This window comes from Trichogramma pretiosum, unplaced genomic scaffold (assembly GCF_000599845.2).
Source record: "Trichogramma pretiosum strain Unisexual culture from Peru unplaced genomic scaffold, Tpre_2.0 scaffold22, whole genome shotgun sequence".
Lineage (NCBI taxonomy): Eukaryota > Metazoa > Arthropoda > Insecta > Hymenoptera > Trichogrammatidae > Trichogramma > Trichogramma pretiosum.
In genome coordinates, this window is record NW_019640932.1 from 1,374,614 (window position 1) to 1,398,015 (window position 23,402).

Here is a 23,402-nt window from a genome sequence, read left to right on the forward strand (position 1 = left end):
TACACCCACAAAAACACGTGTCCAAAAAAAATTTCAAGATCATTGCGGTTCTCGGTCGAACGATAGGGCTCTGCACGACTATATAAAGACGAAAAAGGTGTGGTAAAAGAATATATACTCCAGCGGCCTCTAAGAATTGCGACTGCTGATGCTCCTGCTGCTACTACTTGAGAAGAAAGAAGTCCAAACTTAACTGGGGTCAAATTGACTCTAGTAGGGAGTCCCTGCATTCAATATGGCGACTTCCTAATAGAGTCAGGCTGACTCCTTTTGAGAATTTCACCGAGGGTCCTGGCTGCGCCCGACGCCGACGACTAATTATACAAAAATAATTGAATGGAACTCATTGTATTATTCATACTTAATTTATATTTTCACTTACGCAGCGAATGCACATATAACCATCTCTTTCCCCTTTCATCACGGTATATTTCAATTTCACACAAAACTAAATTCTTCATCGCGCGTTGCAACACGTCGCACAATATACGCAATATCTCAGAGCAGCGCGTGAAAAAAAAAATTGGAACGAGAGATACGCACACACAAAAAAAAAATCGCTGACAAAGACAGCTGATATACGCGGGGGGTATGTGGGTAAGCTGACAGTTCTGGAAAAAAAAAATCCGCAATGCAGACGAATTTTTACGTATTGGGTTGTTGATCTCGTGACTGGCGATATACAAATTAAAATCTCTCCTCGGCACAGGATGAGCGTTCCATATAATGAATTGAATTTCGGATTGACCTGCGAGCTTGCGAAGTAGGTACCTCAGTAAATTATATGCGAAAATATATGTACAGAGAGAGAGGGACGCGAGAGGAATAGCGTAACTACATAAACAGTATATACAGGTGCAGAAAACCTCGAGTCTTAGTACGTATACAGTCGGCAAGTCTAACTATTGGTAAACGAGCCTCTATGCACAGAGAGCACATAGAGAGTCGTCAGGAGACGCTTGAAGTAAACGTGCGAGCGAGCGACGATATAATATGTTGTGTACAAGTGCGGTAATAGTAGTAGTAGCTTCAGCGGTTAACGAGCAATTTGCAAATAACAACTGGCGCGCGCGATCTCAGTCGAGCGCAGCAGGTATACACTTGCACCGCGCACTCGCATACTCTCGTTTGGCACACACGTATACACACGAAATATGTGTATAAAGCTCCGAAGTAAAAGAGAGAGGGAGAGAGAACGTCATACGTGCGCATACGCAGCGCAGTCGTGGCATTTGCATGTGCACAGGCGACAATCAGGCTGATTGTAGCAACTGCTCGACGCAGCTCGCGCGAATACTAATGAAAATTACAGCGGCAAGCAGTGCGGCGTGCGCGTATCGCTTTATATACATATGCGAAACATTATATATAATAATCAACAACAGCGACAACAACAAAAAATTCGATTCCCCCGCAAGAATACGAAGCGCGCGTTGATGTCGTGTCGAGCGCTCGCGAGCTTTCGTGCGATCAACGGCGTTGCGCGCGTTGAAAATGCAAAATGTCGCACTCGTCGCACAGGCGCGCCGATAAGGATCGTCGTCATCGTGACGTTATCGCGCGGGCAGCTCGATGATACGTGTAGTACTCGAGTCTCGTCCGGCGGCTGACCCGCGCCCCCCGTGCTTCGTGTCAATTTGCGTCCACGGGCCGCGCGCGCGTACACACTAGTGCTCTTGCGGAAGAAGAGCATCCGATTGGAAGCGCGTCGATCGTATGTAGCATGGATATACGTACGGTTGAGTGCGTGTGTACGTGTGCATCGAAACCACGGACTACACACGCGTACAGTCTCGTGAACGTCGCTGTCAATCACACATCGAAATGTATAACGCGGCTCGCTGCAGTCGATCAACCGGTCGCACGCGTATATACCTCGCGCACGATTCCCCCCCCTGCTCTCGATCTCGTCTTGTCCGCGGCAGCGGCGCATCTCCATCCGGACGAGCGTCCAGCAAGAATTCGAGTGCAGCCTCTCTCCCCCTCTGCTCCACCGATGCGTGTGCTCCGACGCCCGTTATGTATATATAATATTCGCACAAAGGCAAAGCCCATACACGTCGCGAGCCAGCGAGTCCACTCGATGAACGCCGCGATGCTGTTATGATCCACGAGGGGGATCAGAGAGAGAGAGAGAGAGAGCTTAATTAATACACACGTACGGGCGAGACACACTTGCTGTCTATTTCACTCTGTCGCTATTTCGTTCCTCTCGACTCTCTCGCGCGCTCTTCATTTCCGACTTTCAAGTGCGATTGTGATACGCGCGTGCGAGACCGATCCATGTATCCTTAGCCAAACGTCAAGCCGAGAGATAATTCATAACATGCGTACACGTGAGCTAGTGCGAACAAATACAGCGCGAAATTTACAGATATACACGATTATACAGCGCTGTCGGGGACGAGTCATCCCTCATTGATACCATAAAGTTAAATCGAAATAATTCGAGTAAATAAGGAACATCGATGACAAAAGTATTTTACGTAACTCTTATTATACGCACGTTGACAAGATGCAAGAGTAATTTGCGACGCGACGTTGCATTTAGCATAGTATTATGAAAGCGAGGCAGGACTTTAATGTGCACGCGCAGCTACTCATCTACAGGCTAGAGTTGGCTAAGCAGCGGCAGCCATCGCCGCACGCGACTGCATTATCTCGTCGAGAAAGCTCCACTTTCATCGCGCGCCCACGCGGCCCTCGACAGCCGTGCATGTGCTTGCTGCCGACTGCAGTCGACGATTTACAATCCACGATATATAAATCGCGTAGTACGTTCCGCATAATCGAGTACTACTGCTGGTTACGCGCTATATACGTATGTATATAATGTACACGAGAGAGAGAGAGCTTATAAATCCGCTCGTCGAGCGCATCTACTTTACGTTATGGCTCGAGGATCCATTTCGAGTGTATATACGCTCTACGCAGTCGAATGACAGTTTCGAGGTTGTCGTACGTGAAACTCTGCATAATGTCTCTTTCTCTATACATCTATATACCTCTCTATTCATTTCTGCTGCTGCGAATGCAAAGTTGCAAGGGTGTGCGTGTGTGTACGTGCCACAGACCATTAGGATTTGTTATTGCAGAACTTCGATGTAATTTGTTTTCGCAAGTTATGTGACCAGGAATGCGCGCGTATACGCGTGCCGAAGCAAAGTTCAAAGTTACATAATAATTATCTGTATGTGTTATCGTGTAACCTCATCTCACACTTCACTATAGTAATATATTATATTATATTATATACTCATGCCTATATAAAAGCTGCGTCGCACGCACGAATACTATTTAACTTCGGACCCTCGCGTCCCACGTTTGCTTTGACATTTTTCAGTACAACATAAAGAAAAAAGAGGAGGTGCAAGAGATACAGCAAGAGGAGCCGAATCCGCTTATGCGCAAGAAAAAGACGCCCGAAGAGCTGGCAGCCGAGGCCGAGGCGGAGGACGAGGACGAATTGACGAGTGAGTTTATATTTATATAACGTGTCTTGGCCCATCGACCATTTCGTCGCAGTCCAGATAAAGCAAAGCCACGCAAAAAAGCTCGCGTGAAATATAATCTATATAGAAGCCGCGCGCGAGTCCGAGTTTAAAAAGTATATACGCTCGAAGCGCGCGTGGCACGATATTATATTATAGATATACGTAGAATACGTGTACACCGCAGCTATGTGTGTATAGGCAACGCGCGGCAGCTCTAGATTGGCAATATGTGATTTATGCGTTATACGGGTCGTACGTGACGCGTTAAACTAACAACCGCACACACACACACACACACGCGTGGGCCGATCGATGATGGGTTAACGAGCCGTTCGCGAGAAATCAAATAGGCGAATACTGCAGTGATATCGCGTCGTTTTACCTCTCTCTCTTTTACTCTCTCTCCATCCAGCTATATTTCCATGGATTCCCACGACTCTCGAACCTTAGCATATATAAAGCCCAAAACGTGCGAGGAATCGCTTTTAACTAAATACGTGAACGCGTTACACAAACAGTCCTCTCTCGCAGTCTGTTTCTGTACATCGCGCTCCCCTTTCTCTCTCGTTTTCGTGAAAAAAAAAATCGATCAAAAGAATAACTCTACCCACCGACTTATATCTAGCCACGTCGTAGTCCTCGGTGCATTTTTTAATAGACTAATTTATAAATTCCTTGAGGGGAGCGACCCCGCTTCATCACCTACATACATTCATCGCTCGTAACTGCAAAGTCACTCGTGATACAGTCGACGTCAATAGAAATTTATGGACATATTCGCGACGGTTCTATTGCGGTTTTGCGCCGCCGGAATATCAATCGGCTCTCGAACGTTTGGCCCATCCGAACTCGAGCATCATATACCACATGATATAATATTGATCGATCGAACGAATGCAAGCCTTTTGTTTTTCTGTCCTCTCTCTCAACAGAATTGAAAAACACGATAACGACGCAGGTTGAAGAACTGAAAACGCAAATCGAAGGCAAGTGCAGCCTGCAATGAGTCCAGCCGCTTGTTCAGCAGCGCTCGTGCAAAACAGCAGCAACAGCAGCAGCAATAGCAGCAACAGCAGCACCAACAGCAGTAGTTAAAACCTCCTCCTGCCATCGCCGCAAGCTCACGACAATGACGACGACGACATCGCTGAAGATTAGGTACATCAGTGTCGGAGCTAATTAGTTATAGAATGCGCGAGATGAAGTTAATAGTTAAAAAAAAATTGATATTAAATAAATGAACACACCGACACGTTACACAAAAGCACTCGACCCTATAATGTAATAATTAATCTAGAGCGACTCTTCAAGAGGATTAAATTCATCTTGCAACAGAGGAGGAGAGACCATCGATGCGGCACACGACCCAAACAAGCTTTATCCATTTTTGCAGAGACATGCGGATCGCTTCGTTCGTCAAATAAAATAATGAAAAATAAATTTAAAAAAAAACTCAAGTGCCATTTCGACAAGTTTAAGCAAAACAAAAACAAGAGAATAGCGAAGAGTATTAACGAAGAAACTGAAAAAAATAGTAATAATTTGTGGTATTTGAGGCAATGTTAGAAAAAAAAACGTTACAATAAATTAGTTGTCACCCAAATGTTATTCGATTAGAAAAAAAAACGACCTGCACTTATAAAAAAAATGTTGTTACACCCGCGCGCAGTCGTAGAAATGCTTTGCTTCGACCGAGGGGATTATAACATTATTTAAGAACTAACGAAACGACATCTTGTTATGATGACTAAATCCATATGCGACGACAAAGAAAAAACAAATAAATGACGATTAACCATGTATATATTATAAAAAAAAAGTAATTACGCGTTCACACGCTATAAACAAATTGTAATCGCCACCGGCCACGAAGAGACAAACTTCGTTTATGCCAAAAAAAAGTGAATGCTGCAAATTTATAAAGACAAAAAATAATTAGCCATTAAGTTTCTATAGTGATGGAGGATAATGAACATTTTAGAAGAAAACGAACAGGTGCGCAACACACAGTAACGAAGCTATTATGATAACGTATTATACATAGTTGCTAGGTGCGAATCGAATTATAAATATTATTACACGGGAGGAAGAGAAGACGTCACATTAGCGTTAAATAAAAAAGTGTGATAGCTGTTTCGGTAATATAATATATTTCAAGCATTATCAGTAACTAACGAAAAGAGATGAAATCAGCAAGTGAATGCAAATTGTTCTTTTCAACTTGTGTGTTTGTGTTTTACTTGTATATACATAAGTTACATAAAAACCAGACTACGTGTGTCAGTAACTTTTATTTTTCCCCCTACAAATGTGGTTCGTTGTTCTTACAATTATGACTGTAAGTATTATTGCTATTATAAAAAAAAAAGAAAAAAAAAAGATAAACGGATTTAACCCACTGTGAGATAAAGATTAAGAGAATAAGAAAAAGTTATTAATTGAATAAAAATACACGTAGCTGTAATATGAGTGTATGTGCGCATCGATTATATAGACCTCAAATACGCGCTCGAAAGTTTGTAAAAATTATAGATGCGAATTATTTGCGCGCAAAAAAGCCTTCGATTTTCTCAAGCGATGATTATGGTGGTGATGTTGTGAGCGAGTTTTACTGGTGATTGAGTGAGAGAACAATTAGTAATCAAAACGAGCGGAGCGCATCGTGTAAATAAAGTTTTTTTGTTTTCGCGTCATCAGTGCGGTGAAAAAAACATGTTGAATTAAAAAAAAAAAATAAAATAAAAAAAACTGTTGTTACACATACACCGAGGTGATCTAATAAATATTACTAACGATAATCTTGAGATTTAAAACTTAAGAAGTTTCGTCGAGGGCAGTTTCTCTCCGCGTCGACCGCATATTTTGACCGATGTAAAACTTGATCATTGCGACCATGCGACGATTTTATATAAATATAAATGAACACAACCCCGCTTGAACAAAAAAGCTCTTGTACGCGCGGAGCAATGAGAGAGGCGCAAGCTCGACGCGTTGGGAGAGTTTAGCCGAACTTTGTTGAAAGAGAAACGTCGGATATAAACGGGCGGCGCGTCGTATGCAATGCATATGCGCGTCATCCAACCACGTTGTTATTGTTATTGTTGAATATTTATTAAAAAAAAATATTAGCCGTGAACGATTATAGATAATGATAGTAAGAGACGCGTTTCTAACGCGACGTCGCGACTTCCGTAAGATCTTGTTACAAGTTCGATTTTTTTCTATAAAAAATGAACCCGCATAAAAATAAATAAATTAACAGACGAAATTGCTTTAGAGCCTATTTGAAGTACGTTGTTGCGAGTGCACGAATTCCCCCATCTCGAGGAAAAGAAGATTCAAACTCTATCTCTGTCTGAGTCTGAAAATTATACGCGAACTTTGGCGTTGCTGTATCGAGCGTGTTGTTCTAGAGCCTGAAACGATGAAAATATAATTGCCTTCCGATGTACTGCATTCGCGAGCATTACTTTAACATTATAAAACGGGAAAGGCTGCACTCACTTCGAAAGTTGTTTTTAGCGCCCCCTTTTACGGTGATTACGTAAATATAAAACAAAACTTATAACTTGAAAATTATATACTTGTCAAAAAAAATGCGCGAGCCAACCTCTCGAAGAAACTCGCTGCCGTTATGTGCTCGTAAAATACAAATGTACACACGCCATTGATAAATGCAAAAGTACTACTTTCTTAGACGAATTTTTTACGAATAAAAAAAACGAAAAAAAATAAATAATGATACTTTCGAGTAAACGTTACGCGTTACGACACGAGTTATTTGAAAAAAAAATCGTTAGACAAAAATGCGGTAATGAGTTCTTTAAAAAATAATGCTCCCGACGCATCGAGCGATTGCCCTCGGGCCCTCGAAAATACACGTAGAGGCCGTGAAAAAACGTCGTCAGCGGTCTTGGTCAGGAAGATCAGAGTGACTTTAGGTTTGGAGACGCACGCGCGCGCGCATGCGCAATCCGGTATAAGCGGGCAAAAACATTTGTTGACAAAAAATTAATTAACGTTTGAAGAAAAAAATAATCATTAATGAAAACTAGTTCGATGTTGTAAGTATATATTATTATACATATATTATATAAGCCCTGTGCAATAAATTAGGCGTGTACATGCGCGCGCTCCACGAGTTATCGGGCGGCTTTAATGGTTCTCTTGAGAGCACCAACTGCCGGCAGGTGATGCATGCCTTATACATAAAATATTATACATATATACATATATAAATAAATAAATACACACGTATATGTATGTATGCGTATACTCACGTGTGTATGCACGTATGTGTAGATATTTATAAATATATAAATTTTTAGTTAAGCTATACTATACGATACATGATGAAATACGACGACGATGATACACACGGCGATATACAGTTATAAATACACTAGTGCATAATCCACACACACCCGTAAACGTTTCATTGACAAAAAAAAAACAAAAATTAAAAGCCATTATGAAATACATATGATGATGTTATATATATACAAACGAGTTCGAGTGGACGTTGTTAATTGCTGCGTGTGTTCTTTCGGGTACGATTCTGCGAAAAGTGCAAAAGCCAACCGGGTTTGTAAAAGAGGTAAAAAATAAAAACATATGCGTCGATTGCGACTATCTCTGTCAGTTTGATATATGCAATTGTTATAAATGTATTAATATTAAAGTAAATTACAGTCACACACTTACACGAGACACACGCGCACAATATAAATTACCCGAGTCATTAAACGCGTTAGAATTACAAAAGAAAGAATAATAAAGTGATAAAATGAATTATTTCCATAATTTTTTCGGTTTTTCTCAAGTGATCAATGCAGATTAAGTAAAACTAAAAACAAGTAAATATGCTTTTACACGTTTGTACGGTCAGTGTGACATTTGATATATCGAGAAATCAATGATAAAAATTTTAATAATTACGATTAATATTAAATAAATAAAAAAAACTGTTAAAAGTATCCCTGACAAAAATCGAATTTGGACAAACGTAGAAAAAAGTGACATCCACACACACACACGCACATATCCTCACTCACAGCTATAATAGCGACTATATTGAAAGTGTTCATCAACGGCTGTAATAACTGTTTATACCGTAGCTCGAGTTGGATCGGCGGTTTTACGAGACGGCGACGACGTATAAATGAGATTCAAAGCGGCAAGTATCGTAGCGCGTTACGACCTCGAAATATTAAAGTTAATGCAGCTCAGAAAACCTCTATAGTATTCTGGTGCGTGTAGTTAACAAAAAAAGTATAAAGTTTTTTCTCTACCGATAAATCAGGTGCGAGTGCAGTGCGAGACCACGACGGAGGAAAGAGACCTGTGCGAGGCATAGCGACGTACGATGGCATACATAAGATTAAATGATTATGAGGAAAACACATGTTAAACATTTGAAACACACTCAACACACACCCACACGCGGACTCTGACAAAATTTGAAACGAAGTATAAGAAATATTAAGTAATATACATAATAGTAAGTATATTACGCGGTATACAAAGCTGTTTTTTGTATGACGATAGAAAAAAACCGATGGTAAACACGGATAATATGTATTTTTTTATTTCCAATCTACGTGAAGAAAAGTAACAAAAGAGAAAAATCCTTTCCGATTTATAAACATTGACAACAATCGAGTGCGAACGTACAGGAACAACAACAATCAATAAAGTCGAATATTACCCCGAACGCTTTCCACAAAAAAAAAGACACTCTATATATTGTGTGCAGCTCAGCAAAATCTTTCTGCTTTGACGCGTCGATTGTGCTGCTTTATTTCTATGTGTTGCTTCTCTGTCTCTCTCGCTCTATATATCGAGTATGCACTTTGTGCCAGAAAACTAAAAACGAAATATCCCGGGAGATGAGAGATCTGAGTAATTTCAACGCTTCAGTAATTACCATTCCCATACCGCAACCTGGATCATGATTTATATCGATCTTATTGTTAGTTATAAAACAAGAAATGAATTCAAAATACACGCTCACACAGATCAACACATGTTGTATTTACCATCGAAATCCTGATAGTGAATTTTTTCTAAATGAATGTGAAAAAAATATTACGAATAAGTATTACATTGTAAATTGAATTGTTATTCACTGCAGTTATTATATACGAGGTAAAAAAAAATTGATGAAAAATAAAGTAACCAATAAACGTTTGTAAAGTGCGAAAAAGCTTCCGTAGTTAAACCAGTGTCGATAAAATGTTGAATTATAGAGATTAACAAATGTGAACGTAGATTTGTACGAAAAAATACATAAAAATACAAATAAATAAATGATGCTAAGACAATATGGTTCGTTAGATAAACGATAAAAGTGACAGCCAATTTTGATGTTCGTGAATTAATGAAAAATTTTTAACACTGTATGGATTTTCGAGGGTTTAATACACGCAAACAGTTATATAATATTTGCTCGACATTTCAAAAAAAAAAACAGCAAAGTTTCAAACTATATGTGCACTCGTTTCATCAAAATTTAATTTAAAAAATCGTATTAAAACAATGTTAGCATACAAAAGAACTTGTTTCTTACACTCGAATGTGCACCGATATAAATCTACGAGCTACTGCACTCACACAGCTTCCAACTCGAAATCGATAATACTTCTCCACTGGAATATAACTAATCGAAGATTTTTGCATTGCACCTCTCTGATTCAGACTAAACTAATTTTGCCTCGATAATACGGACCGCTCCGATCAAAGTGTGCGCCATTAATCGATCAAAACCGCCCTTAGTGTCTTAATGTAGTTCAGATCGACGTTATTTAAACTCGCTTTAAAATTTTCCAGTCTCTCATTGTTTCCATAAATCTCCTTCTCAAAATTGAAGACAAAAATCGCAATCTGAAAAAAGCAAAGCGAAAAATGTTTTCTCGCGTTCAAATAGAGCTTTCCTCTTTCACTGTCTTTCTCGCGAACGCGATTGAAATTCAAGAAAGCATTAAGCGAAAAAAATCTATAACACACTGATAAATGACTAAAAGCAATGAAAAGCGCGAAATAGCCTGCTGCTTTGTAAAAACACAAAAAATATCGATGGTGAACTATATAATAGTTTAATCTCTCTCGTGTCTCGATGTTGCATGCCTCTATTAAATGTGCTTATTACTGACTGTCAATTTTTTCCGAATGAAGAATGGTGAAGGAAGACTTCTTCATTGAAAAAAAAAATAAAAACTCAATTACCGTTACTGCTATTGCTGCTTTGTAACTTGTCGTCGTTACTATAAAATGAAAAAACCGTATGTATACTTAACGAAGCTCGGTCGGGGAGGCGAACTCTCCAAAGTTATCCGATCAAATTAATGAGAAAAAAGCGATACACGCAACGTATATAGAGTGAGAAGTTTTAATCGTTAGTAGCCTAGCTTATAAAAACAAAAAAAAACAAAGTTACAGAGAAAACGATGGGTATATATAGGAGTTGACGAAAAAAAATCCCGCAAAACTTCTAAAACAAACAAAAATACAGTGATGAAAGAGGGGCTCGCTCTGGCAGCCCTTAGCATATCAGTAAATAATAGTTGATTGTTCGGTCCTTGTTCGCGATTGCTCCGATGTGACACAGACCTACTCTCAGATGCATATTTTTCTAACGCTACACGCAGTTTGCTAGATAAAAAAATTTCCCCGGAGAGATATCGTAATGTATCGCATACATGAACGTTTATGTATTTTTTCACGATTGGCCAAAGGTCTTATTTGATTTGGACCTGTGTAAGATTGCTTTACTTTCATGAATTTACACTCAAAATTGTTCGTAACTATTGACAAAGTTGGTAATTACAATTGGTTTGGTTCGATAGCTGTATTCGTCATTTAAAAAGTAAATCAAAAGTAATAAGTTAGAATAGAGTTGATGTAAAAATACAAAAGGTCATAACCAAAACAGAGAACCAGATCTATAATAAGAAAATGATTCCTCATGGTACCAAATTATACTCGCGAAAGTAAGTAAGCAGTTGCAAAGCGATTATCATAAGAAGAATAAATAAAAAAGAAGCCTATATTTTGTTACGCGAACAGTTTGATGAAAAAAAAAAATTAAAGCTTGCAGAATTTACGGGGGTTTCAACACTATAAAATTAAAGTGAGAAAAAAAGTATATTATAATCGGTATCGTGGTGTTGAATCGAATAGTGACCAAAAATTTACACAAGAGATCAATTCATTGATGGCCGTTAAAACCACTCGTTGGATAACTTTGCGAGATTAACGTTACGAACGCCGGCTCGCGCTGTCTATATCTTCTCTCTATTTCTCTATCTCTATGAAAGATAAAAAAAATAAATGTAATCAATTTTTTCTATATGGTGTAAGATGTCTCCGATAGATGCGATGGGTGAAGATGATTCGAACGATACGTATACCTTTTGTTGGACAGCTCTCTATTTCTCAATTTTTTCTTCTTTTTTCCGTTAAACAAAACGATCGTGTTATTTCTAATGAATTCGAGGGAAAAATCTATCTTTGTCGCTTGATTTGACGCGTTTTTTAATAATGGACAATATAGTTTTTAGTTTTGACATTTTGCGAAGTTTATACGGAATATTATTATGATACGTTGCATTTATTTGTGTATCTGATGGATACTTTTTGCCGGTCAATCGATAAAGTATGCCATAAAGCAATTGAGTGCATTAATATTTATATTTTCATGAACGATTGATTTTTCACTCAGATTACTTCTGTCCAAAACTTAAACAAAACTGTATTCTGCCGACGAACGAAAAATCCAATTAATAAAAAATCTATATATATGTATACAAGAGAAACTATATATATTATGTATATTCAAGCAAACCGATACAAACAATATACTTGAAGTCAATTACTCCTACATTATATTTATTATTATGAAACAAATGACAAAAAAGGTTTAAGAATTATTACGGCGAGATTGTAAATTTTGAAGAAACTGTAGAAAAATGGATTATTCTTGAGTGTAAGAGGCACGAACGTTGAAAGAAAAAAAGAGAGAAATCAAAATATACCAAAAGTTGAAAATATTTAAATTTTTAGAGAGAACAAAAAAAAATTCAATATGAATATTTATTTATGACGAATTGAAATTACAAATGAAATTCGATTGTTATTCAGAAATTAATTGTACGTTTGTTTGAAGCGCGAACTTATTACCAATACGCCTACACAAGTTGTTCGAGTCAAAATTTAAAATTATTATCATTGCTACAATTACAACTACTACTTCTCTTGCTATACTACCACAGCATAAAAAACTCTTGATGTTTTACTTAAAAACAAATCTAGACAAAAAAACACAGATCTCTCTTTACTTGTGTCTTCAATGTTTCTATATGCATGTGTGAAAAAAAATTTCTCTATAGCTGAAACGTGTAGTGGACCTAGTTTTCGACTGTATGCTCGATTTTAGCCGGTAAAATTCAGATGAATTTTTGACGAGTTACAAGTATATATAACAAAAAAAAAAAAAAACAAACGATACACTTTTGTTCACTGCTGCACTTTTGACATGTTCGCCGCTGCTAAACCTCAGTCGAGCAAGGCAACTGATTTTGATTTTTACACGAATCTCAAAATTACGCATGTTTTTTTCTATTCTAAAAACAATTCATCTGGATTTAAATCTACGAGATAATATTCTCTGCGTTTCCTCGCGACTTTCTGGCGAAAAATCGAAATGAAATTAACAAAAAAAAACACACAAACAAATCTTAGCAGTGACATTCGTCTGTATATCTTTAAAAAGAAAATACATTATTTATTGATGTTGTAAATAATAAAAAAAATAAAATGGATTCAAGTAAAGATTGAAGAAAAAATCGTTAAAACAAACTGTTTTTCTGTCAATTTAATGCATGTCCCGTTTACTACTTAATTTTCATTTTCACCACTTCGAAATTATTTACGTTATACACTGTTATACCCAACCACCTTATACCCAAACACCATGAAATTTCCATACAACAATATTTATCATAAATATATAATTATAATCTCAATGAAGCTATGTGCAGAGAAAGAGACTTCGGATGTGCTTCTGCGATCATGGCTTGTCGCAAAACTATCTCTGGCAACACAACTTCTACTACTGTCTATGTCATTGTTGTGCATATAATATATGTGTGTATACATGTGCATCGCTGTTGCTCTAATTTATTGTTCACGTACACTATATCACTGTTGTTTCTCGATGCTTCTAGACTCTGCGCTTTTCTTCTGCTGCTGCTACGATATATAAGTTAATATACGTGTGTAACGTAACAAATATAATAATACATCAAGTACAGACTACAAATTACTCGTGAGTATGGTTGTTGCAAGAAAAAAGCACTGAAGAACTGTGCATTTATTGAAATGATACGACAAACCCACTCACAAATTGGTACAGTTATAATTTTTATTTTCAAGTATACTTGAAAAAATATCGGATGCAGATATAATAATGACTCCGAAGAAACGAGCGAGCTTACGCGTTGAATCCTTTTTTTAACGATAACAAACTATTTTTGATTTCCATCGATTCTTTGGAAAATATTTTCGTACATTAGCATAATCCAAAGGAAGCAATTACATTTTTTATGAAACTCGCCACGATGGTGTATAAAGTGAGATATTACACGACCACCGACATGAGAATCAATCGAAGTATGCCTCGTAATGAAAATAAATATCCATGAATTTAATCATCGTTAAAATGATAGTTTTTACTACTTGTAAAAGTTGCAATGGCTTACAGAAACATATTTTCTGATTTGAAGTTTAAAAACGTTTTTATGGAAATGAAAAAGTTGCGACGAACGCTGAGACTCGTCACCCCAACAATCCTGTTATTGCTGATTTCCATCGGCTTTCGCTTTTATTCACGATTATCTAAACAAGACAACCACATCGAAACAACGACGCTACAAATTGAAGTTATAAGATTAAATTAACTAGTTGATAAAAATATTTTATTCATAAAGCGTAGTTGAAAACTACTTTTAACCTTTTATCCTACCGCTGTTAAGTAAATATATTGATTGATTTTAATTTCTTTCTTGAAAAAAAAAGCGTAAAATGGAGGAATGTGAATATCTTAGAATGTCAAAAGATGATGTGCTTTGAGGTTTATCGGCAACGAGATTCATTTTTTAATTAAAATTAATCACGATAGTTGTTTGCAAAAAAAACATAAAACAAAAAGCAATATCATTGATGCCTATACATATAGGGACAGTCCTAAATTTTTTTACCCCAATGAAGTAAAAAAATAAATAAAACTTGGAAGGCAGCGTTCAACGTTACAAAATTCGACAGATTAGCACATGATGAAAGATCCATACCCAAATACAATTAGATCTGGATTTGGAATGATCTTTGACACCAATTATAAAAAGCAAGAAAGTTTAATCCCAAAATAAAAAAGTAAATCACCTTATTTCCTTCGATTACTTTAAAAATAACACAGGTGCGTACTACATGCAACATTCACATACTGTTCACGACTAAATTTTACGAAATCGTTGAACGACATATAGATTTTTAAAAAGTCGATGATTGTTAGATATGTATAGAAAAAATGTAAATTTAAATTCTTCAAAGAAAACTAAAAAAAAACTGACGATATACAGCCCACTCGACGACGCGCTCGGATTGTCAATAAAAAAAAATATAGAACTTTCAATGTGTCGAAACGTGCTTGATCGACTAACAGTTTGTTGCTTCAGAAAACAGGTAATCAAATATTTAGCATTTTTCAACGTGGCATTTTCGAGACCCAAATTGTGATTTAGTAATAGTTAACGTAAATATACTATGAATATGTCTTTTAAAAATTATATTAATTACTCTGATCGTTAAAAAGGCAGATCGAATGAAAAACGAAGCAGCAAATGTCTTGGCGTTGTTTACCTCGTAGTTAAAACTTTTTAATGCTAAACGTATTGTAAGCACTATTGTAATATTAATTGACATCAATAAGAGTGCATTTAAAGGTTTAGTTTATGCAATATACGCAAAATACATACGTTTATGATATTTAGTTAATATCTCTGTAAAAAATAAAATAAAAAAATCAATGATGTTATTAAATATTTCACAATTAATTATAAATGTTCCCAATCCTGTTTTTGTAGTTCGCTCAACTACGTTCGGTATTGGAAAAAAAACCATAACAACAACAAATGATTGTAATACCATTGAGCTCGCGACTTATATCTGTGCAGTGCCGAACGAAGCTCTGCTGAGCTTGCGAAAAGGTGAGTCGCGCTTCGACCTAGATTCCTCGCGAGTCTCTTACGATTAAGCAAAATACCAATGTCCAAATCCACGGGGCAGGTTTTGTCAATCGTCGTTGTTTCTTTCTTTTTTTTTATTCGTTTTCGACAATAGCCTTCGGCGAATTATCGTCGACAGTTGTTGAACGAACCTCGAGCGTCGAACACGCGTTCGATTTTTTCCATGCAGCTTGTATTATGTTTTCATTTTATACTTTGATAATTAACATTAGTCGTTAAAGTTTAGTGCTTATATAATGAGCGGAAAGGCAGAAAGGGTAGCAGTTCGCAATTGTGCGACAGCGTTGCTGCTGGCCCTATTCACAGCTACGGCAACAACGACGGCGGGAGCAGCCGCAACAGCCGTTACAGAGGAGCTGACACTGAACGTGAACGTCAAGAAACCGCTCGCGGTTGTTAGCGACAAGTTCTTGAGCATAACTTTGGATCCTCTAGTACTGCTCAATGCCGATACTCTTGGGTAAGTTGTGTGTTGCTGTCTGTTGCCGCATAAATGCGCGGCTGTAACGAGCCGTGAATTCATGCGCGTGTACTGTTTCGCACGCTCAAATTTTTTCCTTTTTCTCCACCAACTTGCCTCCTCCTGATTATGGCTCGACTCACAGCGACGTCGAAAAGAGCACGAATTTGGCGCAAGCTCTGGCACCGGCCTACGTGCGAATCGCAGGACCACGCAGCAACTTGCACGTTTTCCAGGGCAACGCGGGGTACCAACAGGACAAGCTTCCGAGCTCGAGTTTCAAATTCACAGGTAATAAAGCGGTAATCGATTTTTCTTCTTTTCTCGCGGACATAAGGTACAATGCGTCGTGCGTTGCTATTATTTGCCGTCGATGATCCGGACACGATCGCAAAAACCACGAGGGAGTCATCGGAGGACAAAAGCGCGTCGCAACACACGACGCACGTATAAGCACACGATGCACAGCGAGAGAGTAAATGTTCAGTAAAGAGCAAAGTTTCGTCGAATTAGATTCGCCTGCACTCTGGGATAGCAGCAAGCCGCAGTGCATACCTGTGTAGCTCGTATATAGAGTGCCCGTAAACAAAGGTGAAACTGCCATCTGCAGTACTCTAGTGCCGTTTGTATGTGTGTGCGTCTACTCTCGCACACTTTCTCTCTCTCTCTCTCTCTCTTTCCGAAATGGGTGTAACAAATGCCATTGGGATAGAAGGATTCGTGCTCCATAATTACACCTATAAAGTTTGCACGCCGTTATCGATTGCCATGGCACACAATGCACTACTGGAACACCGGTGGCTACACAGAAAAAAAAAGTTAAGCACTTACTCGTAAATTTTTTCACGCTTTTTTCTCCTCTGTACAGACAAACAGTGGACCAGCGTAAACGAGTGGGCGAAAAAATCCGGCCTCGAACTGATAGCCAGCGTGGCACCTTTGCAGCCCGATGCAACCAAGGCCACGGCCTGGGATTCGCGCAACGCCCTCGAGCTCATAGCTTACAGCGATCGCATGAACTACAATACCAGCTGGCAAGTTGGCTACGGTAAACTATGCGCCCCCTGTTTAATGCGTTATAATACAAATCGAGATTATCTGCGAATATACGAATAAAAATATCGTGCAGAATGCGAGGAACGCTGCGATATGAGCGGCGGCGAGCTCGGTCGTTACGTGCAACGTCTTCGCAGCATGCTCGACGCCTTCCCGAGATACGCGGCCGGGTCCGTTGTCGCGGGCCCCGACATAGTCGCCTACAAGACGCGTCAGCAGCAACAGTTCCTGCAGGACTTTTTCTCCGTGGCGGCCAACGCTCTCAACGTCGTCACTTGGCATCCGTGAGTTTTGTTTTAACGATGCTGCGCTCGTCTCGCTTTAACGAACGCTATTCGAACGAAAAATAAAATCTGTCGTTCTGTAGGGAATTCGCGGGAGTCAGCATAGATTCCGACGGCGTGTCGATGCACCACGACAATCTAGCCGCCGACAAGGACAGCTTGTATCGATTTTTGGGGCGGCACCTGCTTAAAAAGCCCCTCTGGATTGGTGAGCGATGGCAGTGTATATCTTTCGAACAAAAATATTATGCAATATAAACGAGAATTAATAATTTTTTGCAGCCGAATCTCGCCCGGAAGACTGTAAGAAACAGTTCCTCGGTGCACTCGTGTGGACGAGACGTTTGGGTAATGCAGCCAAGTCGGGAGTACAAGTCATCATGAGACAACCCGAAGATTCGGATTTATTTAAAACATCCCCAGTACGATTTTTTTCTCATATCAATACTTTATTACTAAAAAAAACTCAACAAAATTAACCAAATATAATTTATAGGATTATTGGGTATCGGTACTACATAAAAAATTAGTTGGACCAGAAGTACTCGATGCAAAAATTACTTCTGGTAATAAGACTCACGTGCATTTTTATTGTCAGTGCACAAAAGCCTCCGATAGATACGAGAGAGGCTCTCTCACGATATTTGGCATTAATTTGACACCCACTAAAGTCACAGTCAATCTCAAAGGATTCAAGCCGAAACTCGTTCATAAATATATTTTATTGCCTGGCTACGAGGCCGAAAATAGGATGTTTGTCGAGTAATTATATTCACTTACACTTACAATTTAAGTGTACGATTCCATCACTAATTTAATTGTAATTTTTAAGATCTGTGCTTTTAAACAACGAGCCATTGAATCTCGTCGAAGGAAAAAGATTACCCAATTTTCAACCCGCTATATCGAGCTCAGAAAAAGGCGTAAAAATACGTCTAGCTTCGGGAGCTATAGGATTTTGGGTACTACCCGACATTAAAGTAAGTTTAAATAACCAAAAATAGTGAAGTATCATATTAAAAATTGTGGTTTTTTTTCACAAAAATCAGATTAAAGCTTGCATGGGTACCGAAGATGAATCATCTCACAAAAACGAGATGAAAAGAACTCCCGATCGCCTAATAAGTCCAGAGGTCAAAGAGGAAAATGAATTGGATGACGACGAGGGAATTTTAAATTCGACAAGCATAATTTCTCTCGAAGAAGCTAAACAATTGCCGAGATTTCAGCAGAGGCGATCAGCCATACGGCGTAATATGAAACAAAGAGAACTGGAAAAAGAAAAAGTAGATAAGGTTTTGCGGCGAAGAGATTATCAAATTCCAAATTTAAAGGTACAGATGGAAACTTGACTTTCTTCCAAAGTTCATTATATATAAATAATATATTTATAAAAATTGTTAATGTATTATCAGAGTGGTATCAAGCGAGCAACTGATGATGGCAGCGACGAAGTAGATGAAAGTTTGGAAAAAGACGTAGAAGGCATGGACTCCGGAGAAGTTATTCGAGCCAAGCTTCACAAGTACAAAAAACGTTTGATGGAGCACGAGGAGAGAAAAAGGCAGCGCGAGCTAGAGAATTTATCGAAAAAACGCAGCAGCGAGAAGCAAGAAAAAGTAATTCAATTTGTAACTTTATCACCTTTTTTGTCACATTTTTAAAAATGCTATAAAGCCTAAATTTCCTTCGATAAAATTATAATTATTTAAGTTTTTTTTTTCATATTATTAACTTTAAATCTGATCTAATTTCAAAATTTGTCATCAGGCCCAGGGCATGGACACGGAGAAAGTGATCGAAGCTTTGACATTGATATCCAAAGTAGAGAATGCAATGAAGAGTCTTGAGAAGGAAGCGGGCAGAAGTTACGAGCTCGCCACCCCCGTTGCTGCTGCCGCTCCAACTAGTTCGAAACTAAACTCCAAAGGTCAAGATTTGCTGCTAGAGGAAGTACTCAATACCGAGAAAGCCAAGAGAACCAGCGTACCAGCGCAAATCGAGGAACAGCTCAAAGCCCTTTACCGATTACTCTCCGACGAAAATGGTAAATTACACCGTTGATTGATCACCATGAAATACGTCTACAATTTGGTAGCAAAAAAAATTACATCATTTTTTGTTTTGTAGAAGATTCACAGCGTAAAAGACGAAACCTCGATGAAGCTTACAATCCGTCGAACGATCAATACGTGTATCAATACGCCAATCCGTATCCTGGGCCTGTCTCGAAGTACGAGCAAGCAAAGGAGAGATTTTTGGAACGGCGCGAGGAAAGACGACAGCGCTTTCGCGAGAGGCAAGAGATGAGGCGAGCGTCAAAGGAGCCCAATTCCAAGAAAGAATCGTCGATCGATGGCGTCACTTACGTTTATCCGTCGCAAGTGCAGCAGCAGCAACAGCAGCCGAGCTTGGCTTACGCGTCGCAGTCTATGCCGGCTTACAGCCCGGCTTATAATTATCCGGCAGTCGATCCCAATCATCCGCAGTACGCTCAATCGCAGCAAACGAGGACGTTTTGGAAGAGAGAAAATGCAAATGCCGCTGCGATCGCGCCGCAAGAAATTAGCGATAATTCGAGAGGTAAGACAGAAAATTAATTTTGACATGTGCGTCAGTGTGTATACTTAATGTTAATTTTATTACAGGACTAAAGTCAGATAATCCAGTTGTTGATGCAAACAAGAATGGGACGAAAGAAAAAGCATTGGTTAAACTTATCAAGTATTACGAGAAGCCTCCACAAGAAAGGCAATATGATTTGACTGAATTGAAATCTCAGCCGCAAGCACAATATCAACCCCAAATCGTGTACCCTCAAACAGCGCCACTTGATCAGTCAGGCAAAACACAAGAATATAAGCCAACCAGCGTTGCCCCAAACATCCAAACCGAGCAGCCCGCTACAACCACGAGTGATCGATCGAAACGACACATCGCTGCTATTGAAGAACTATTAAATAAAGAAATGCTATCGGAAGATACAAACAACAGCCAAGATTGTCAATGTCGGGTGATTCGGGGAAGCGAAAATTGCAAAGAGTGCAATAATGACCCAAGATTTAGTTTTCGACATCCTTTGCCTCAGTTCGATAGTATGGAATCACATTATTATCGAAATCCATTTCAAAGGGGTCGCTTTAAAAGACAGATTATGAACCCCTACGCGATCCCGTATTATACCGATGGATTTGGCGCAGATATGATCGAACCGGAAGCTGTGTACAGTATTCAAGATCCCGTAGAAAACAGTGAAATTTCGCAAAATGTGCCTGCGGTCGAGAGCGACGATTGCGATTCAAACGAGGCATCCGAAGTCATGGATTACGCCGTTTCTCCGCAAAACCCATTTTCTCCGACGCCGACGCACGAAACTCAAGCCGACATTGCTCCGCCCAAAGCAATAGAATCAGAGCAGAAGTTTTTTCTTGAATCCGCCCAAGAGTCAATCGACGCAGACAAAGAAAAAGAGGTTTCTAATACCGATATTGCCACCCCGAAGCCTAGCGATGGCTTTGAACGCCCAAACGCGACTTTTGACGAACACAGTAAAATTACTGAACCCGATAATGTTAAGGTGGATCAAATTCAAACAACAGAAGCTCAATTTGTTGCTCCAGACGCGATTGAACAGAGCTCTGTTAAAATCGAAAGTTCTACAGCCGAAAATTCGCCTCAAGCGCTCGACAAGTCAGACGTCTACGCAACTACCATTGCAGTGGAGGAAACTCAGAAAGATGACGTTGATACTAAAAATAAAACTGCAAATGTTACAGAAAACCCTACAACAGAAAAAAAACTTACGAAAAAAGAAAGTAAATTGACCACCGCTCTTGGCCTGAAAACTCCTGTACAAAAATTGATGAATGCTGAGCTAAAAGCAACATCGTTGAAGCAAAAGCCTGGCGACACTTTGTCAAAAAACAGCTCGTCGAAACCAGCCGATTTCGTAAAGACAGCTTCGGGAAAGGTGAGTGTACGATCCGAAGCATTAGCTGCACTAGCCAAAGAAAATGAAAACAAGAGGCAAAAAAAAATGATCGAGAGATCCATGAGGGCGATAGATATTGAAAGAGCAAAACTTGAAGAATTTCAAAAGAAACGTCACGATCAATTGGAACGATTAAAAATCAAATTGAGAGCAAAGCGTGACAAAATGTTGCAGCAATACAAAGAAAAGCTCATTGAAGCTATAATAGAAAATTCTGATTTCGAGGATCACAAACTTCAACGACGAGCCACCGATGAATATGATTCAGACAGAAAGGCAATCGAACGACTCAAAGATATGTCATTCATGAAGTACAAACCTACGCAATATTCAGATCTCGAAGATGATTCCGATGAGATAGACTTTTATATTAGCTCCTTAGATAAAGTCAAGCCTCGAAAAAAACATTTTCCAGAAACCCTGCAGGAAACCTATGCCGATGAATTCGAGCAAAAGGAACAATTAATTGTCGATGGGGATAGTGAACTATCACTTGAAATCCCCTATGAAGAACAAGATTTTAACTCACGATATTTGACACAAGCTGATCAAAATCAAGAACTGCAAAATGATGATACCAATCATGATGAAATTCGAAAATCTAAGTTAATTAAAAGATCTCATCATGACATGCCAGAATATGCTGGATCCGAGTCATTTGATTCGCCAAAAACACAATTTTATAGATACGATGAAGATACAGCTCGATATAAACGAGAAGCATCCCAAGATGTGAAAACTGACAGTCCATTAGCATTTGACTTGGGCTTTGGCAATTCTAAAATTACTCGAAGAAAAGTCGATAATACTTTAAGTGAGTCTCTTAAAATTATTTATTGATCATGTCGAAAAATTGTCCTGGAAATTGATATATTTTTTTCAATCACAGCTCATAAGATTCATAGCAGAAAAAAACGGAGTACAGATCAACAATTTAATTCTGAAGTTACAAATATTCATAATAAGTCATATCCAAATAAAAATATTAAAAAAGTATATAAAAACCATATTAATTCTGGTAAAAATGAAAAATTAGCCAAACTCAAGTCAAAACAATTATTCAATATCTATTCAAAGAGACTAAAGAGATCGGTTGAAACAATCGAAAATGAAAATCACTCGAATTCTGTAGGAAATTCGATAGGTCGTTCTAATGATTTGGAATTAAATGCCATTTGGCAGAATATTATGGAATTGCAGAGAGATGAAGATTTAATTCGTGAATATGACAATCAAACAAATGATGCCGAGAAAAAACAACTCAAAAATTTGTCTGATATTGAAGAATCGACTACAGTAAAACCTTCTAATCCAACTTCGCAAGCCAATATAGAATCTCTTTTAGTAGATTCAATACCTAAAATACAAACTGTTATAAATAGCGAATTGAAAAAAGCAAAAAATATTACTGGTTCTTTTGAAAGTTTCATTGAAAATTTTGATGAAGCCATAGAAAACTCTGAGCAGACCACTTCTGATTTAAATAAACAAGACTTTGAAAACAGTTACATAAATCAAAAGGTCTTTCAATTTATGACTGTCGGAATAAAAAAGTTTTTTGACTTTCTTCAAAACTTTACACAAGTTGTAACACAAAAATAAAATAATACTTTTTATCCTATATATTAGAAAATTTTAGGTTAAAATTTTATACCTCATAAAATTAATATGTAATTGAATATGTATGCCGACATTTTATATTTTATAACATTTGTATTATTAAATTTTAACTACAATAAAAAAATTGACCACAAATAAATTTGTGCTTTCTCTCTGACCAAAAATCACCTACCATATAAAAGAATTTAATTTTTCTAT

General features: G+C 38.2%; 2 protein-coding genes across 6 annotated transcripts in view; both read left to right on the top strand.

Annotated features, from left to right (window-relative positions):
* Window positions 1-5,904, top strand: part of LOC106648895 (complexin) — a 156,537-nt gene extending 150,633 nt beyond the window's left edge. For all 5 annotated transcript variants that reach the window (XM_023457782.1, XM_014366043.2, XM_023457781.1 and 2 more), the window contains 2 exons: window positions 3,344-3,473; window positions 4,427-5,904. In XM_023457782.1, the coding sequence (XP_023313550.1) occupies window positions 3,344-3,473; window positions 4,427-4,500 (204 nt within the window). In that variant the 3' untranslated portion in view covers window positions 4,501-5,904. The remainder of the gene's footprint in view (window positions 1-3,343; window positions 3,474-4,426) is intronic.
* Window positions 5,905-13,094: 7,190 nt separating this feature from the next.
* Window positions 13,095-23,242, top strand: LOC106648894. Its single transcript, XM_023457780.1, has 15 exons — window positions 13,095-15,754; window positions 16,015-16,253; window positions 16,399-16,544; window positions 17,122-17,301; window positions 17,383-17,593; window positions 17,677-17,801; window positions 17,876-18,015; window positions 18,090-18,355; window positions 18,426-18,573; window positions 18,643-18,927; window positions 19,009-19,212; window positions 19,364-19,640; window positions 19,724-20,176; window positions 20,242-22,398; window positions 22,474-23,242. Exons 2-15 carry the CDS (start codon window positions 16,030-16,032, stop codon window positions 23,184-23,186), a joined length of 5,529 nt encoding a protein of 1,842 aa, XP_023313548.1. The 5' UTR covers window positions 13,095-15,754; window positions 16,015-16,029; the 3' UTR covers window positions 23,187-23,242.
* The last annotated feature ends 160 nt before the right edge of the window (window positions 23,243-23,402 follow it).